Source organism: Mustela lutreola, chromosome 5 (genome assembly GCF_030435805.1).
Source record: "Mustela lutreola isolate mMusLut2 chromosome 5, mMusLut2.pri, whole genome shotgun sequence".
Classification (NCBI taxonomy): Eukaryota; Metazoa; Chordata; class Mammalia; order Carnivora; family Mustelidae; genus Mustela; species Mustela lutreola.
In genome coordinates, this window is record NC_081294.1 from 35,919,856 (window position 1) to 35,938,458 (window position 18,603).

General features: G+C 33.9%; 1 protein-coding gene across 1 annotated transcript in view; it reads right to left on the minus strand.

Annotated features, from left to right (window-relative positions):
- Window positions 1-18,603, minus strand: part of HCN1 (hyperpolarization activated cyclic nucleotide gated potassium channel 1) — a 393,513-nt gene that overhangs the window by 168,719 nt on the left and 206,191 nt on the right. The window contains exon 3 of the mRNA XM_059173942.1: window positions 10,235-10,396. Coding sequence (XP_059029925.1) covers window positions 10,235-10,396 — 162 coding nt within the window. The remainder of the gene's footprint in view (window positions 1-10,234; window positions 10,397-18,603) is intronic.

Consider the following 18,603-nt stretch of genomic DNA (forward strand, 5'->3'; position numbering starts at 1 on the left):
TCCTGGGATCTAGCCCCACATCAGGCTCTCTGCTCAGCAGGGAGCCTGCTCCCCACCCCCCACCTGCCTCCCCACCCCCCACCCCCCACCTGCCTTGACTTGTCTAATTCACCCCCCCTTATCTCCTCTGTCAAATAAATAAATAAAATCTTTAAAAAAATGATAAATTATAGATAAATAATAACACTGATGACTGAAATGGAAAGGTACCCTGAGAAGAATGGCTTCCATAAATGTAGATTATTACAAACTTCAAGTTGATTTGCTTAATATTTAGTGCATCAAACTTTTTTTTTCTTTTTCCTTAAGGATTGATAACCAAGTTGAAAGCAGAATTACAAAAGTGCTAGAGAGGATGTAGCAATCACTTAATGGAGCATTAATGTTTTAATTTTAGTTGGGAAAAAGTAAGGAGTAGTAATGGGTACCATGTGAAATGGTATTTTTCTCAATCATCTTATAGTCTTCTGTAACTAATTAAATTATTAAAAATATGAATCAGTGGCTGACTTTAGAACAAATGCAATAATTAAAAAAAGTTATCTAGCTTAGCAAACTCAACACCCAAAGAACAAATAATCCAATCAAGAAATGGGCAGAGGACATGAACAGACATTTCTGCAAAGAAGACATCCAGATGGCCAACAGATACATGAAAAAATGTTCCACATCACTGGGCATCAGGAAAATACAAATCAAAATCGCAATGAGATAATACCTCACACCAGTCGGAATGGCTAAAATTAACAAGTCAGGAAAAGACAGATGCTGGCAGGATGTGGAGAAAGGGGAACCCTCCTACACTGTTAGTGGGAATGCAAGATGGTGAAACCCCACTCTGGAAAACAGCATGGAGGTTCCTCAATAAGTTGAAAATAGAGCTACCCTATGACCCAGCAATTGCACTACTGGGTATTCACCCTAAAGAGAGGGTGGTGGGGTTATGGACATTGGGGAGGATATGTGCTATGGTTGAGTGCTGTGAAGTGTGTAAACCTGGCTATTCACACACCTTTACCCCTGGGGTCAATAATACATTATATGTTAATAAAAAAATTAAAAAATAATAAAAAAATTTAAAAAGTTATCTAAAGGATAAAACCATAGTTTGTGGCAAATTGAGATGGGTCTAACTGAATTATGCCTTCATTTTAATACAATTGGAATTAAAGATTTTTCTACTGGAAGTCCTTTCCTAACTTGCAGGAATCAGGATCTTAGATTATCACATTGATCACAATGGTAAAGACTCTGTATATACACATCAATTACTTTGCTGGACATTATAAGTAGACATTTTAATCCATATTTATTTCTATCTTAAGAATATAGTTATAGAAAAATTTTTGTTAAATTTGTGATATGCCCTAGAAAATGTTAATGGGATGTAGAGAATATATTATGATTTGTTACTGTATATCTTTTTATGACTTATAAATATAAGATGGCAAATTCTTAAGGTCTCCTAATTTTTCATCACTATTAAGCTTATACAATTAGAATAAATGTTTACAGTCCACAGATGGAGGTACTCATATCTCTATGCATGGGGTATGAGATAGCAAGTTGTACAACAGAATCAGGGGCTAAATCTTGTTTCTGTGGAACCATGTTTCTGAGGCACCTGGCTGGCAATATCAGAAGAGTATTTAAATGTTGGTCACTTTGGACCCATCGCTATATCCTCAAAGCACTGAGAAGGCCAGCCAATGATTCTAGTACATATTTTTAAGATCTTATCTGATAACTTGCCTACATTCGTTGGCATGTTGTAAGAATATATGTAAAACAACTGAAATAAAGATTCACAAGCCAAGTTCATTTTTTTTCATAGAATTACTCATTCCCAGAATATATTACATCTTTAAAAACAACAAAATACTTCTCAAAAATGATGGGGTATATAACGGGACTGTGAAAAAATGTTCATGCTAAGATTTAGAAAATGTTCTTGCTATTCTTTTTTTACATCCGTCACTTATCACATGGCTTTCTTCATGTCACCTCTGATTCTGCAACATATTCTGGGGTAGCATATTTAGGTCAGTGGTAGTGGGAGGAGGAAAAAAAAAGATGGAATGGGACAAAAAAAAAAAAAAAAGAAAAAGAAAAAAAACTGTAGAAAGCCCTCCACTCTGGGAAGTGACTATATAACTTGTCCAGAATATTATCTGAATGTAGGTTATATAACCTATATAGTTCAGGTCTATGCAAGTCTCTATTTTTTGTAAAAGAGAGAGATATAATCTTGGTCTCTCTGGAAAGAGGGGACATTCATATGAATATGAATTGCCTCATGTCCATATATCTGTATGTGAACTAATACAGGAGAAATAATTAATCAGCTATTCCACTGATTCCCAGGTTGAAAACAATGTCACCATTTTATTCCAACCTCCATCAATTTAAAACAATATATCTCATGTGAAATCTAAGTAAGTGAGAAATTTAGAATAGTGGGAAGATACAATTTCATTACCAGATTCTTTTGGATTTATGGCAGTAGTAAAAGAAGAAAACTTAACCAACATATACATATAAAATGCAATGAGTTTTTCAAGTATTTTTATATATATTCCAAGTTCCTCTAATGACTCAAACAATATATAGTTGGTTAACAAGAACTGAAAACTGATAATGGCTGAAGTTCTTAGGGATCCATGAAGTAGAATCTATAGTGAGTTTGGCACAGACTCAAAGGGAAATAGGGATTTTATTACCAGCTCCTACACTATCTGCCTCTGACTTTATGTAAACCAGGTAATAATTCTGAGTCAGATTTTTCATCTGTAAAATGGGAATGAATATGTTTTCATTTCATTCAGAATAGATCAAATAATGTGATACATGTACTTTTGTAATGCATTCACAAAAGTTTTTATAACATTCACATTTGGAGAAAATATTGGACTGCAAGGTATTTTCTATTTTTCCCCAATTTTAATAGGTGTCTCTTGTTAGATAAGGTAACTGAGTGAATGGTGCTTCTTTTAACCATTCATTGCTTTAAATTTAAGAGAGAGTCTATATAAGAAAAAAGCAAACATGTTTGCAAATTAAGGACTGGTCTTACTGATCTATCTTACTGATAGAGCAACTTAACATAGCCATAGACAATTAAGAGTAGTATCCTTTATCCTCTCTATTATGGAATTATCATTCATTTTGAAGTTTTTCTGAAATCACATGTCATTTGAAAACAAAATACCAGATTAGGATTTATTTCCGTATGTTCATTCCCATAGAAGAATACATGTCTGAGAACGAACAATATAGTATGTGAACTGTTACACTTTGTGATTAGGTTGACTTTCTATCCAAAAAAGAGCAGTCACCAGGCTGGCCTTCCTAATGGGCAGAAACAGGATGGCAAAGGGGAATCACAACACTCAGCAGGCCACTGACCTACTTTGTTATTATAATTTATAAGAGTTATGAATGCATTTTTTTTCCTGTAAAGCTACATGGTGACTTGTCAGCAAATTAGTTACATTTGTTAGGAATTTTAGAAAATTCTGTTAAAGTAATATATTCTCTATTTTTAAAAAGTCAGTAATATAATAATACAACTTCTAATTTACAGAATTCCAAATCTAAAATACATTGCCTCAAAAGAGGAGAGATGTATTTTTAATTCTTAATTATATTATCTTGGTTATATTGTTTCAATCAATCATTACTTAACTAGCTAATTGGGCTTGTAAAACAAAAAGTGAAGCTATTTTAATTTTGTCTTCATATATTTGCTAGACTGTCAATAGATAATAATTAATCATCATAGGTTTCAGTGTTCCTCTTGTATATGGGGACATGCATATAAACAATATAAATCTTTTTCCCCCCAGAATAATTGGCTTCAAATAGGAGATATTAATAAACAACTCTTTCTACCCAAGCCCCCCCTTCCAGCACACATTTATTTTGATCATTACAGTTTTTGAGCTAGACATGACTAACATGTCTCAATCTCCACTCTTTGTTGAAGGTTCCAGATCCAAAGCCAGCTGATATTAGTTAAAATAATTGTCCCCCTATTTTGTCTCTCTCCACCTTTAGTTTATACTCCTCATAGACTTTATCTCCATTCACGCAATACAGCACACCAGTGTGTGAGTTAGAAAAAAAATAGTGCTCTCTGGGAGGCTAAATCAGGAAGACAAAGAGTTTTGTAAGAATGGCTTTATTTCCCAGAAATATAGGCAAGAAATAAAGGCAAGAAAGAGGGCAGGATCTAGCAGCACTCTTCCCCTTGTTTATAAGTTTGGGCAGTACATACATTTCAAAGGCCTTAATTCAAATTCATGTTAAGGGCTTTTGCACATAATTTTCTATTCCCTTAGATTAAAAAAATCAAAATTTTAAATCTCTATATAGTTTTTGGTACCTAGAATGAAATGGTACAAATGAAAGCTTGTTTGAATGTAAGCACTATGAAGGCAGAAACTTTATCTCATTCTCTAGTGTACGTTCATTGCCTAAGATAATGCCTAGCACAAAACAAGCACTCAACAAATTTCCTAAATGAAAGAATAAGTAATATACATTCATTCCACAGTTGAACTATGGAAAATTGAGTGATTTGCCTAAAGTCACAAAAGTTTTAATGATGAAGACAATTCTGAAATGTGTCTCTAAATTCAATTCTGCCAGATTTTCCCATCCCTTTCGTATTGTCTAAATGAGTCAGGATAAGCTATGTTATGTTGTGGGCTACAAATTAAAAGGATGCCTCTGGAGAGGCAAAAAAAAAAGACCTGGAGGATTGCAAAAAAATAAAAAAGCTTTTCAATGCTTAGACCTGTAAGTGAAATTTGAAACTGCCACTCAGAGTCCATTGATCATAACCATCAGAGGACCCCATCCAAGAGGAAGGGCTCTGGAGAATGTGGAGTGTGTGACCATTTGGTTATTAGTAACACACTAATAATTTGATATACACTGTTTCAAATGAAAATGAAATTTTGTAGTAATCTAGATTTTCCAATCAGATCTCTTGTTTTCTCCACATAAATATTAATTAGATCCTTTCAGTCATTTAGATATCTTATTTTCTGATATTCTTAGTATGGTTCATATAAATTTCATGAATTTTGAGTTTTCTTATATTGCTCATGAGTTGGCCAAGCGATCACATATCTTTGAAGAAATGATTTGATGTACAAATTATTATTATTATTGTTATTATTTAAAGATTTTATTTATTTATTTGACAGAGATCACAAGTAGGCAGAGAGGCAGGCAGAGAGAGAGGGGAGGAATCAGGCTCCCTGCCCAGCAGAGAGCCCGATGTGGGACTCGATCCCAGGACCCTGAGATCATGACCTGAGCCGAAGGTAGAGGCTTAACCCACTGAGCCACCCAGGCGCCCTGATGTACAAATTATTAAAGTAAAAACTATCCAAGGAGGAACATTTAAAATGCATAACAGAATAACCCCTTTACACATATTTTTAAAATAATTTTGATGATTACCTATTTAGTATAAACACAGTATTTATTTAGCAACATATGCAAGGTTGGCATAGGAATTGTGGGAAATGTAAATACTGATAAAACATATTGCCTGCCTTCTAGAAGGCATCTCTCAAGATGAAGTAATGTATACAGTCCTTCAAATCACAACAAAATGAAACATTATAATAAATGGCACTTGAGTTGGCTCAAATTATTTTGATTATTATATTACTGAAGCAAATACAAGTCTATGGTGAAAATTCTGTATAGCATTTAATATGATGTCACTTAGCCTTCATTTGATATAAATTGGTCATTAATTATTGAGCCTATTAAGTGAGAATTATTTTATATGGCACAATGTACTTCAACTGTAAAAGCAAATCCAGACTTCATATTTAGGTCATTCAGATGATTGTAGATGCATAATGTGTTTACCTTGAAACCTTTCAAACTATCACCAACATATATTTATACATATATAAGATTGCTAGGAGAAAACCTGTGCCTCCCTTAGAGTCAATCTTCAGACTTCCATTAGAGAAACACTACTACAGGGTGCCTGGGTAGCTCAACATCCTACCTCAGGCTCTCTGCTCGGTGGGAGTCTGCTTCTCCCTCTCCCTGTGGCTCCACCTGCTTGTACTCTCTCTCTCTATCAAAAAAATAAATAAAATCTTAAAAAAAAACTAGAGACAAACTACTATAGGAATACACTAGTTAGCTGCAAATCCTTCTGCAAAGTCATTCCTTAAATTATGTCAAAATTAATACTATGTTCAAATGTATCATAATTTTTATTTTCTTAGACTTTTAAAATGAATATTTCATGATTTTATGACTTAAACCAAAACCGCCTCTGCTAATCACTTCAATAACGAACTATTACAGTTTTAGTGTGCTATGTCTAGAAACACAGTCACAAAATATGAGAATGACAAGATTTTCCGAACTAATTTTATTAGACTTTAATTATCTGACCAATCCAAGATCTTTATTCAGACAGAATTCTTTAATTCAAATATTTCTTGAATGAAATATTCAACACAAAAGGTTATATTATAAATGAGGAGCACGACTAATCCTTGTTTAAGTCGGATTTGTCAAATCAGTATCTCTCACCTCATCAATTCAAGTAGCCTAACATGTGCTAGTGATTAACTCTTAAAAAATAGCATTTAAAGAATTCTTCCCAATGAGGAATTTATAAAGACTGCAAAGGAATTCGCTGAGGCCGAAGGCAGAGGAACTGAAGCTATTTCTACGGAAGAAACGGCAGATTAGAAACAGTTAAGATAAGAATAAATATATTGAACAAATCACCAGTGACGGATATAGTATAGTCATAGCATTACTCTGGATTTCCTGTTATAGGACATATATGATAATTAGCTAGTGATATGTAGATAAGGATATAGATATAAATGCAAATGTGTTTCAAAAATATTAAAAATACATATAAAAAGATATATGTATACATATAAATGAAAATATGGTAAGGAGGATTTAAAAATAACACTTAAGGATATAAATAATTTATGAATGCGAAATATGAAAAAGAAGGAATAAGGAATTCATCTAACACCCTAATCTTTACCATAAATTATTTAGTATCAATGTCAAACGTCATAGAATTGTCAAGCACATACCTAAGAATGATCGATACAATGTCCTGCATCCACCCTGACCTGGCTTCTCACTTGTTGCCTTCTGAATTTGATTTTGCTTTTCTATATCTACATCTCATATGCGTCTTGCTGCTTTTTAGTGTTAGAGCTCAAATGCCGATTTTCGAGTGACTTGCTACGGCAACTGGAGTGCTGTGATAACAGGTTTCATTTCTTATCATTACTTTTCTCAACTAATTTTTATAATCTACAGAACACAAGATATTCTACGGTTTAGAACAGAAATTAAGAAGTCATATAGCTAGGCATTCTATTTTTTTTAAAGATTTTATTTATTTATTTGACAGAGAAAGAGAGCTCACAAATAGGCAGAGAGGCAGGCACAGAGAGAGGGGGAAGCAGGCTCCCCGCCGAACAGAGAGCCCGATGTGGGGCTCAGTCCCAGGACCGTGAGATCATGACCTGAGCTGAAGGCAGAGGCTTAACCCACTGAGCCACCCAGGCAGCCATAGGCATTCTAATCTTGGTTCCATTCATCTACTAACCTGTGTGCTATTGAACAATTAAACTATCCTCTAAAAATTTCAGATTTCTGAACTGCAAAATGGGGGATGAGAGTTTTTACCTCGTTCTGTTGCTATGAGGACCAAATAAGAGCATATTTCAAAGCACCAGGGCTCATATATAGTAAGCAAGATAGATACATGGAGGGTGCTTTTTTTTTTTACATTGGATTTTACTTCTTTATAACTACCTTATTATGTAAATACACTTTGCTTTGTTTTGCTATAATGGAAGGTTTTCCAGAATTCAATGGCTTTAAGATAGAAAATAATATCTTCAAGGTCAAAGGATACCATGGCGATCCTCTACTGACACAAAAATTGTCTTTTTTATGGTTATCTCCTTCATATCACTAATATTCAAAATATATTTCAGGTCTTTACAGTTGAACATAGACTTAACTGTTTCCTACCCTTGACATTAAATTTAAACATGAAAATAATGTTAAATTAATGTGAAAGAAAGTAAAAGCCAATTTCATAAGTAAACCTGCCCCTCAGAAAAGATGCAAGAAAAAAACTTGCAAATTCAGGAAAGGTATTTTGTATAACATTAAGATATGATAAAATTTGACTAACATTAGATTAAGTACCAACAGACAAAGCAAACCCATGTACACACACTTAAAAAATGATCAAGATATAAAAATTTTCTTCAGTAAATGTGCTTAGCACTAGATATATTAAGAAGTATATTCCCATATATTATAATTACACAACTATATGCACTTTATGGATACCCCAAAATAGTCCCTTTACTCTTTTAATAAAGATAATACCTATTTTTCTGAAAGATACCTCAGGGTAATTTTTTTTTTTTTTTACAACAATTATTTGCGAACTTAAATAGCAGTTAGTGTCAGCGATGAATCATCTTTTGACAGTAGTGTTAGTGTTTTTATACTACACACTCAGTTAATAGCTAGACTATAGAGCTGTGGCTTTTTCTTCCTCCCATCCCCGCCAAAATATTTTAATAATGTCTTCACATTTTTTTCTTTCAGTGATAAATAAAAAAGATCTATAATTAAGAAGACTTCATAGACTCAAAGAGTAACCTGCACCTTGCTTTGTTTATTAGGTAGGGAAACACAAATACAGTATTTCTCAAATGAACTTTCAATAAAGGTGGTTAGATTACAACAAACTACGATGCCAGGCACTCTTCTAGGCACTACCATAAAGTAAAGAACAAAACAGACAAATTCTTTGACTTAATGGAACTTAAGTCAATGGACTTAATGGAACAGTTTGTGTAGAGGACACAGAGAAATAGAAATAACAAATAAGTGTGTGTGCTATTAAATTCTTTTCAGATAAAATATTAGCCAGTTTGGTACTGTATTAGACAGAGTGGTCATACACTAGCTTCAGTGAGGCAGATATTTAAACAGATATGAATGAAACGAAGGAGAGATCCAGGTGAATATTAAGTCTCAATATTAAGTTATTAAGTATTTAATATTAATATTAAATATTAAGTGTCAAAGAAAGGAGCTAAAGGGATAAAGAAGGCAGGGATTGGGAGAGTAGGAAGTAGGGAAGAAAGTAAGTCCAGAGAGTAAGAAGCAGGGAGCAAAACAAGTCGGCCAGAAGCAAGTAAAGAAAAAACACTGGACCTCTTCACATGTAACGTAAACTCCTCTTTTCTTCAAATACAAAACCTGAGCTATAGTTATTAGAAGAAAAAATAAATGTTATTAAAACATCCATATCACTTCTACAATAATAAGCCCAGAAATTAACATGGAACATTTGGGGAAGAAAGAGGGCACTTGATTTATGCCAAGGTTAAAATTTTGTGAGAGGCTCATAAAATTTATCATCCATTATTTACTTCCAATTTCTTTGTAAGTATTGTACAAGATAGATCAAAACACATATTCTCTTTTTAAAACCCATGTTCTTAAAAATAAATGTGACTATGAATATACTTAATTAAATCAAATTTATACTTCACAGATTTTTAGATATGTAAATATCTTTCGGAGTAAACTGTACACCCGAAACTAATGTAACATTATGTGTCAACTATACCCAAATTTAAAAATAAATAAAAATTAAAAGTAAATAAAGGCTTTACCTTTTCCATGAATGTTTCCTTGTCTTCCCTAGCAAAAAGATCATGCACATCATATCTCATTGTATTTATACTGATATACATGTCTCTGCAAGTTTTAACACCACCTAGAATTGCATGTCTCAAGCACAGTAAATGCCACAATCAAGTTGAAAAAAAGGAGATATTCTAAGCAATAGGCAGTTTTGGAAGAACATTGTACCATGAGCGTTGTACCACAATTATACGTACGTGTGAGTGTACATGTAGCTTTGAAGTAAAATATGTCTTCAATATACATAGAGTAAGATACCTCAAAATAGATCCTGTAACATACACATCCCCAGAAACACTTCATGTAAATGAAATGTAGCTGCAGAAAAAGTGATAGAACATTTGATTTTATATCCGCAAAGGCAAAATTTTCTCCGAACATTTTCGGAGAAGAAATTAGATCATTCTAGCATACCCTTAGAACTTTCTGGCAAAACATGGATTATGTAGGGTGTAAAAGAATACGAATTACTTACAACCATTTTGTTCAGGGACACCCAGCAGTCTGGTGGGAAATCCTGCAGTAGTGGTACCAAGAACTGAAGACAGCCATCCCAGTGGCATAGCAGCAGCATCATGCCAATGAGGTTAAAAATTCTCACCACTGCACTGGCAAGGTCATAGGTCATGTGGAAAATCTGTTGACCAAAATATAAAATCAATCCTTATAATGCTTATCATCAATTTGCATTAAAGTCAAGAATACCACCAATGTCAGTAGACATGTAGCATAAGTACGGATTTAATAAAAATGTGGGAAGAACTTTTACAAATATAGAGATGACATTTCTTGACTTGACTTGGAGGGTGGCACTCTGCTCTATGAGTACTACCACCAACGGGGGGTTCTCCACAAAGAACAGAGATCACATAACTACATCAAATGCATGGGTCATGCTTTAAAGGTCATTGTTGTTGCCGACAGTTTTCATTTATTGCACTTCTGCACATTTTGGCAATGTTGCTCTAAAACAAGTTAACACATTTGACTCTATTCTCTGCTCCTCAATCCCTTTTTAAATTAATAGATTTGTTGGAGGACCAAAAACAAACTAACAAACAAACAAACAAAACAAAACAGAGAGTGAAATATCATGAACAAAAATAAAATTTCGAAATATAAAATAATACTTAGATGTTAACTGCAGTGAATTTTATATAGCTAGCTATACGAGTGTAGATGCTTCTTTTGTAGTGTATATTGAACATGAACAGTGGCCTTTGAGAGAAAAAGGTCTCTGAATTTGGTTAAAAAACAACTGTGCCACACTTTTTTAAAAATTAAAATTGTTATTTCCCTTTGGAGTGAACCGTTCTCATTTATGTTTTCATGCAATCCAATATGATAGGGAAAATTATTTCAGGAAGCTCGGAAATTATGACAAATCAACCATCTCTATCATAATTCTGGAAGTGTAAACTTACATATAGCTTGATATCTATAAATTTTCATCCATCCAATTGTAAGAAATAAAACCAGAACCAGAATCCTTTCTTTAACAGCTCATACATTATATCACTCTAAACTGCTAAATTTTGCTTCTATTTTACCTATTCTAGAATAACAAAACTCACTTGGGAGCAGACCTACATTCTAGAATAAAGTTGATTTCCTAATTGTTAAAAGTCTACTGAGTTAAAAAAAAATTAATAAATATGGATAAATACACAAAGAAACAACACTTTGAAATATTTAGAATCACAACTGTATAATTCAGCAAAAGGATGGTCTATTTTTGAAGTAATGAGGACACTATGTACTGAGAACTTGTCTGAGAAATGGAAAAGAAAACCCGCAAATTTTACATTTTGATTTATAAACTATATGTTTGTAAGGATATATCCATAATTCTTAAGAGGCACATACTAATGTATGTAAAGGTAGAATGACAGGACAGCTGGGACTTTGCTTTTACAAAATGTTTTTAATTAAATATTTTTCACTTTGATACATTTGTATTAGGCATTAATACTTTCTTTAAACAATCTTCCTTTTTGACACAGTAATTACAGTGAGAAATTTCCACTTTCTTTGTGGGAATGTACATACTGTTCTGAAGTCCTTTTAAAGGTAAGATTGGGGTCCTAGGTTTTAAAGGCAACAGATCATGTATTTTTATATTCAGAGAGCTATACACAGAACAATTAATTTTAAAGAACTGAGAATTATTATTTTCCTCTAAGTAATTTTTTAAAAGATTTTATTTATTTGAAAGAGAGAGAGAGTGAGCATGAATAGGGCAGGGCAGGGGATGAGCAGAAGGGAAGAGAGAGAAGCAGGCTTGCCACCAAGCAGGAAGCCCCAACACGGGGCTCAAACCCAGCACTGAAGCTGGGATCACTACCAGAGCAAAAGGCAGATGCTGAATGGACTGAGCCACCCAGGTGACCTGCCTCTTATGTTATTTTTTTATTTGGTTTTGTATTTGGCAAACCTACAGAAAAGTCCTCTTGATGTTATTCCCTCTGATAGCTCACGGTCACTCAATTTGTAAATAGAAATCATACCCAAAAAATCATCAATAATTTCTTATTAAAGGCAATACAAAAAAAATTTAAAATGCTTTCAACTACTAAAGTAGGAAAATAAAAACAACATGGATTTAAACATTTTTCTTAGGTACTTGAACCCTATAAATTTTTATCTGAATATTTTCTGACAAAATGGTTCAAAATGTCTTTTTGCTAAGTGTTACATTAGTGTGAAATTGAGCAAAATTGCAGAATATAAGCTTGTAGATCAAAAAAGGAACTGATCACCTCCCAACTTGATTATCTGAAGTAAACAATATCTGAAACCCTCTGCCAAAGTCTATAAATTAATTATAAGCATGTGGGCAATCTTGCAATTATGAGACTTTAGAGCGATGTCCGGGATGTTACAGAGAATTAGGTCTCGTTCTTAATACATCTGACTTTAATGGCTTTTTCCACTTTCTTTGTGAGCAATTGGATTCTTTTGTGGGATTTTAAGAGATTATTTACAGTAATAGATAGCACATGCTGTAACTCAACAATTCCTTTAAGAAAATCCTATTATTCTTAAACATTTTCCAGAGAAGCATAACCACCATTTTCATAAAGGAAGTTAATGGTGATATAAGGCCTTTCATAACATAATAGAAATACATTTTTTGTTTCATTTTGTTTTCATGTGGTTACTGAACTCCTATTGTAACAAAATAAGACCTAAAATTAAACCTATTCTCTATTTCTATTTCCAACATCATAGTATGAGTATACAGTACTAGTGCTAAATTTATGTACTAATTCTGCTATTTAGACAATGCTCAGGGGCAGTCTCCCTTTTTGGTGTTTTAACATTCTGTGATCAAAAGTAATTTTACTTTTTGGAGTATCGCAAATCTGACTTTGGAAGAGACACCTATCCTGACACTGGTCAATATCTGAGGTTAATTTCAATTAGTCAACTCCATGTATCTCCATCTTGATTTATTTACCCGACCAAAGAACATCATAATGTATATAGTATAACTTTAGATATATACCTGAATATGTAGAGTGTTTAGGCCCAAACTGATTTTCTCTTGAGCTCTTACTGATTAATACACTCTGGTAGGTGTACTCACCTCATTGACTAGTTGCTGAGACTATTGAAGGCTCTGTTAAAATCTTGCTCACAGATTTGGAGTGAGAAAATTATTCCCTTATGGAGTACATACATCTATAGATAGACACAGTAACCAAAGAGGGAAAAATCTGATCTAATTCATGCATAACCATAACTTCCAATTGTCTAAGGGCAGCTTATAGACTAAATCTATGTATGACTTTATTCAACATTCTGATCAAACAGTCAATATCACTGATTAATTTTTTTGTTTTTTTTTTCCCCATCAACAAGGTAGACAGCCTTAAGTGATAAATTCCCATCTAAATCAATTATCTAAAGTTACTGTAGACAAACCCCACTTTGCACAAAAATGGCACCATATATGACCCATTCATTAAATGAATAGATGAAAATGTTGCAGGGATTTAACAATAATAACCTAAGTACGTTTTATGATCTTAACACTATGAAGGTTTTGCTTTTGTGTTTTAAACCAGGGAATTTAAAAAAAAGATAACTACCATTTTCTACCTTCCAAGTAATCTGACTTGACGTGAAACCTTTGACTGCTTGAATGTGGGTAGCAGAAAGACAGGTTGCTCTGACCCACACTCTCAATATGCTGCAAAGTGGTACTTAAAACAGTCAACTGAAAAAACAAAACAAAACAAAAGAGAATTAAGTTTCTGAAGCAGCTCCTTAATTTTATTTTCATAAAACAACAGACTACAAAATATGCCAGTGGAAGTCACTGTACTCTGCATTTGTTCAGCTCAGAACACTGTGTTTTTCATATAACTTCAATGAAAAGAAAGATCTGGTCACGAATTCTCTTTGAATTCTTTTTAGAATAGTACAGTTCTAGAATTCTGCCCAGTTGGAGTTTAATGACTCCAGAGAGGATAGCCAATTAACTCTCCAAAACCGAAGAACACTCTAAAATAATTTGATTCAGAATCCCCAATTCCAACCTACTATTTGCAAAATTGTTACCATGATTTTTTGTATATGCCATCCTGCTTTTGAAAGGTTAAATCCCAAAGCGTGATGTATGGCAGTATCCATAAGTTAGCTGAGTACTTTCAAAAGATGTCCACATTCTTCCTTGATAAACTGGATTCAAAGGCTTTTCAATCTAATAGTCAGATTATGATCAGTGGGCCTGAACTCTCTTTAACTATCTGGTGTCCTATGTTTTTCCTCCACAGTAATTTATGACCTTTCATAGCGTGTGTTGATCTGTTCCTAGTCTTTGGCTTCACAAAGAGGGATCACTCACTGTCTAGGTTTCTTCTATGATCTCGTTAGTAATTCAAAGCTTCAAATAGATCTTTAAAATTCTTATCAAAGTACCATTAAGAGGATCAAGTGAGTCAGACATGTTGTTTTGACAAATGACTTTCTTATTTTTAAGATATAAAGCAAGGTCGGATAACTTTGTTTCTCTTTATAAACCTGCACCTGCATAAATTCGATCATGTTTTATATGGATTGTCTATATGCCATGTTGACACAGAATATAAGAAAACAAACATTTACCAACTCAGTCTGTTTCACAGCTACCATGTTATCCAGGATTCAAGGAGTAGTAGCCCTAGTCAATATTTTAACATCCCTATTGCACTTTCTGCAATTCTTAGCTTGAAAATGATCCAGGTTATCTCACCAGGCTTTTGGTAGAAAGTGCTGAAGGATTTACTTGACCTATGACAGAAGACCACTCTTCATGTTAATCTCTTTGAACACTGACCAGGGACTGTAGCCCCTGTTCTATCTAGGATCTCACTCAGAATGGCTAGTCCATGGGGCGCCTGGTTGGCTCAGTGGGTTAAAGCCTCTGCCTTTGGCTCAGGTCATGCCCAGGGTCCTGGGATGGAGCCCTGCATCGGGCTCTCTGCTCAGTAGGGAGCCTGCTCTTCTCTCTCTCTCTCTCTCTGCCTGCCTCTCTGCCTACTTGTGTTCTCTGTCTGTCAAATAAATAAATAAAATCTTAAAAAAAAAAAAAAAAAAAAAGAATGGCAGCCCACAACCTTCAGAAAAGTCAGCCATCTGGGCCTCTCCACTCAGTCTCTGCCCATAGTGCAATCATTCACTCCACAACCTTGCTCACCTATTGTCAAATTCTCATGCTGTGGAATGCTAGTTTCCTGCATTTTTCTTGCCACTGTCCTTCCCAAACTCTCCTCCCCCTTCAACATGGATTAACTCTCAAATACCCTCAGCTTCTTTGTCACATTCTTCTACTCCTTCTCTGCTTTCCCTGAGAGGTAGGAGCCTCCCTCGCCCTCTATTAAAGCCTCAGCTTCCCTGGTAGCTTTCTCCAACAGAGTTGGTTCAATTCTTTCACACTTCATAAGCCTTACGTTCTGATGGCAGTGGCCTCATTTTCCTAGTTTGCCTTTGCTGCTTTCAGACAATTATTTGTCCAGCTGTATAAAAAAAAAAAAAAAAAAAAAAAAAAGGCCTTCTCTTCAGTGTTCATTCCATTTAACCAGTCCACTCATAACTTCCCCTCATTTCTGCATGAAACAACCTCTCAATCTTCACCCTCAGCACATCTCCCTTTATTAGAGGACTCTGTACTTACCATTGCCTTTTCTTTGCAAAATGTCAACTGCTGATTAATCAAAACAACTACTTTCTATACCTGAGCTGCTGAACATTACTGGAGAGGAAACGAGATTGTGGTCACTAAAAATTTCTTTTTAAAATAGCTGTCTTATTTGAGACCTTCGGCTATGGCCTATTCATCTCCTCATTCCTAACAGCACTCATCCTATATTTTTTCCTCTCTTCCTACTTCCCCAAAGCTCATGACTATCCTACTCAATTTCAAGTTAAAATTTCACCTTTTTCAAGGGAAACACATCGTTATGCTTGAATACCCTTAACTCTGATCCCTCGTATCTTCAAACAAACAAATAGCTGCAGTTTTTCTTACTGGCCTTTTCCTAATATTAAAAGAAGGCATACTTTTTTTTTTTTTATTACAAATGAATATCTACCAACTTTTGATATTAATGTGAACTTTTTTCTTCTCCAGGAACCTAAATAATTAGTTCACAGCTTCTTAGTCTATGAGGAAAACCAGCTCTCCTCTCATTGTGGACAGATATTTTTGTAAAGCAAAAAATGATTTAATATAAAAATGAATTTTGAAAAAAATCTATGACATATATAATACAAACCTACTGCTTATGTTCTTGGATGTGGCGGCAATATCAAATAACTGTAATTACTTGATTACTCTTTTCTTCAAAATTGTTAACTTCTACACTAGCTTTTCCCCCAAATGTTCAAAGCTAAGAAAATTCTCCATTTCCTCAAAAACAACTCAAATTGAAAAGGACTTTTCATTTTCTAGGTGCTTACTTAACCTCCCCAACCCCTGCTTTATAGTCTTTTCAGTTTGGCTTCTCAAAAAAAATTCTCCCCCCTGGAATTTTGAGATAGAGAGCGAGCTGGCCTGCCTTCACCCACCTTTAGTGGATAAAGTGGTTTTCTTTTCTTGGTTACATGTGAAAATTACCATCTGGTGCAAAATCTTTTTTCCTGAAGGACATATGTGTCATAGCTACTCTGTGCCTCTGTCCCCCTTCCCCTTCTCCATAGATGAGAGGAGTATAAAGATATTTAAAGCTGACTTCATTTTCCTAAATGGGAAATTGAAGCTTAAGAAAAAAATGTACATTTTTCTGAGCGTTCTTTTGGAAGTGGCACAGATACATCATTGGAATTATAGAGAAGAATATGTCTCATCACATGACTCCACAGTAAAACTAAACAGTTCTAATGTGGTCATAACAACTACGTATTTACAGAATACAATGTACTAGTTATTAATCATGACTATTAAAACATAAATTTTAGGTGTTTGTGCATGTGTTATTTTGGTCATGTATACATATTCCTTATTAAATATATAGGTATGTATAAAATTTAAAAATCAATTTTAGATATTTTTGTTGTAAAAAATTGTCACATTTCTTATTTTTTGCCTTGACCATTATTTAGATGCTATGGCTTTTTCATTACTTTGCCATTGTATTTTATATTTCTAATTAGATATATAAGATCTTAATTGCATATACCTAAACATTTTAAAAAGTAAATCTTAATGTAAAATCACTCTTTTTTAAGAAAAAAAATTGCTCCTTGTTTAGCTTTACTAGTCTGAGAAAAATCAAAAGAGCATGAGTTATTAAAGAAACAAAAAATTGGGGCGCCTGGGTGGCTCAGTGGGTTAAAGCCTCTGCCTTTAGCTCAGTCATGATCTCAGGGTCCTGGGTATGAGCCCTACATCTGGCTCTCTGCTCAGCAGGGAGCCTGCTTCCCCCTCTCTCTCTGCCTGCCTCTCTGCCTACTTGTGATCTCTGTCAAATAAATAAAATCTTAAAAAAAGTAAAGAAACAGAAGTGGTAAAATATTGTAGTGTGGATTCTTTGAAGATTGTTGGTAGGAAACAGTTATAGTGTAAACTATAAAAAGTATAAACTTTGAAAACTGGGAGACACAATGCCTGATGGTATAGAGTTGACACTCAACAAATCTTTTTTCTCTCACAGAGGTTACTCAACTAACAGCTGAATTTTCATAAACGGGTCAGTGCTAAAGAATACCTAACAGAGATAAAGCATTTCTACCAAGCTTATTCATTTTCTTCTGAATTTCAAGTCATTATCAGCTGATGACTGGGAATAGGTCAGAAACAAAAATGCTTACAATAGGTTATATTTTGTTAACTGAATATAGCTACCTCTTCGCATTTAAAAAAATTCCTTAGGAAAAAAAGGAGTACATCTTTTTAACTTACATGAGGACTATGTTGTATAACAGAACATCTACTTACTGGATTGTGCTGTAGAAAAACAAAAGAGCAAGTATAACCCCCTCATGTGCTTAACTTACTTTAGGAAATAGCTAACACGGTGATGGACTAGGACTGTGGAAAAAAAAATGAAATTGAATAAAATGAAACAACTAAGATCATTATCTATTCTTCTATTACAAATTTCAAATTGCTGTAAATGTAGACAGTGTATACATATGTACAATATATGCCGAAATATTTAAATGAGGAAAGTAAAAAACATATTTTATGATGGATATCTGCACCTTATTTTAATAATGGTTGTGGGAAGGCTATTTCATGCTTACTAGATACACTTAATTTCAGGATAAAGTCAGCACTAAGATGCTGATTTAATGAAATTTAATACAGTTTTTTCTAAACTTTAAAAAAAAATCTTATCTTGAACATTCAAAATGAAA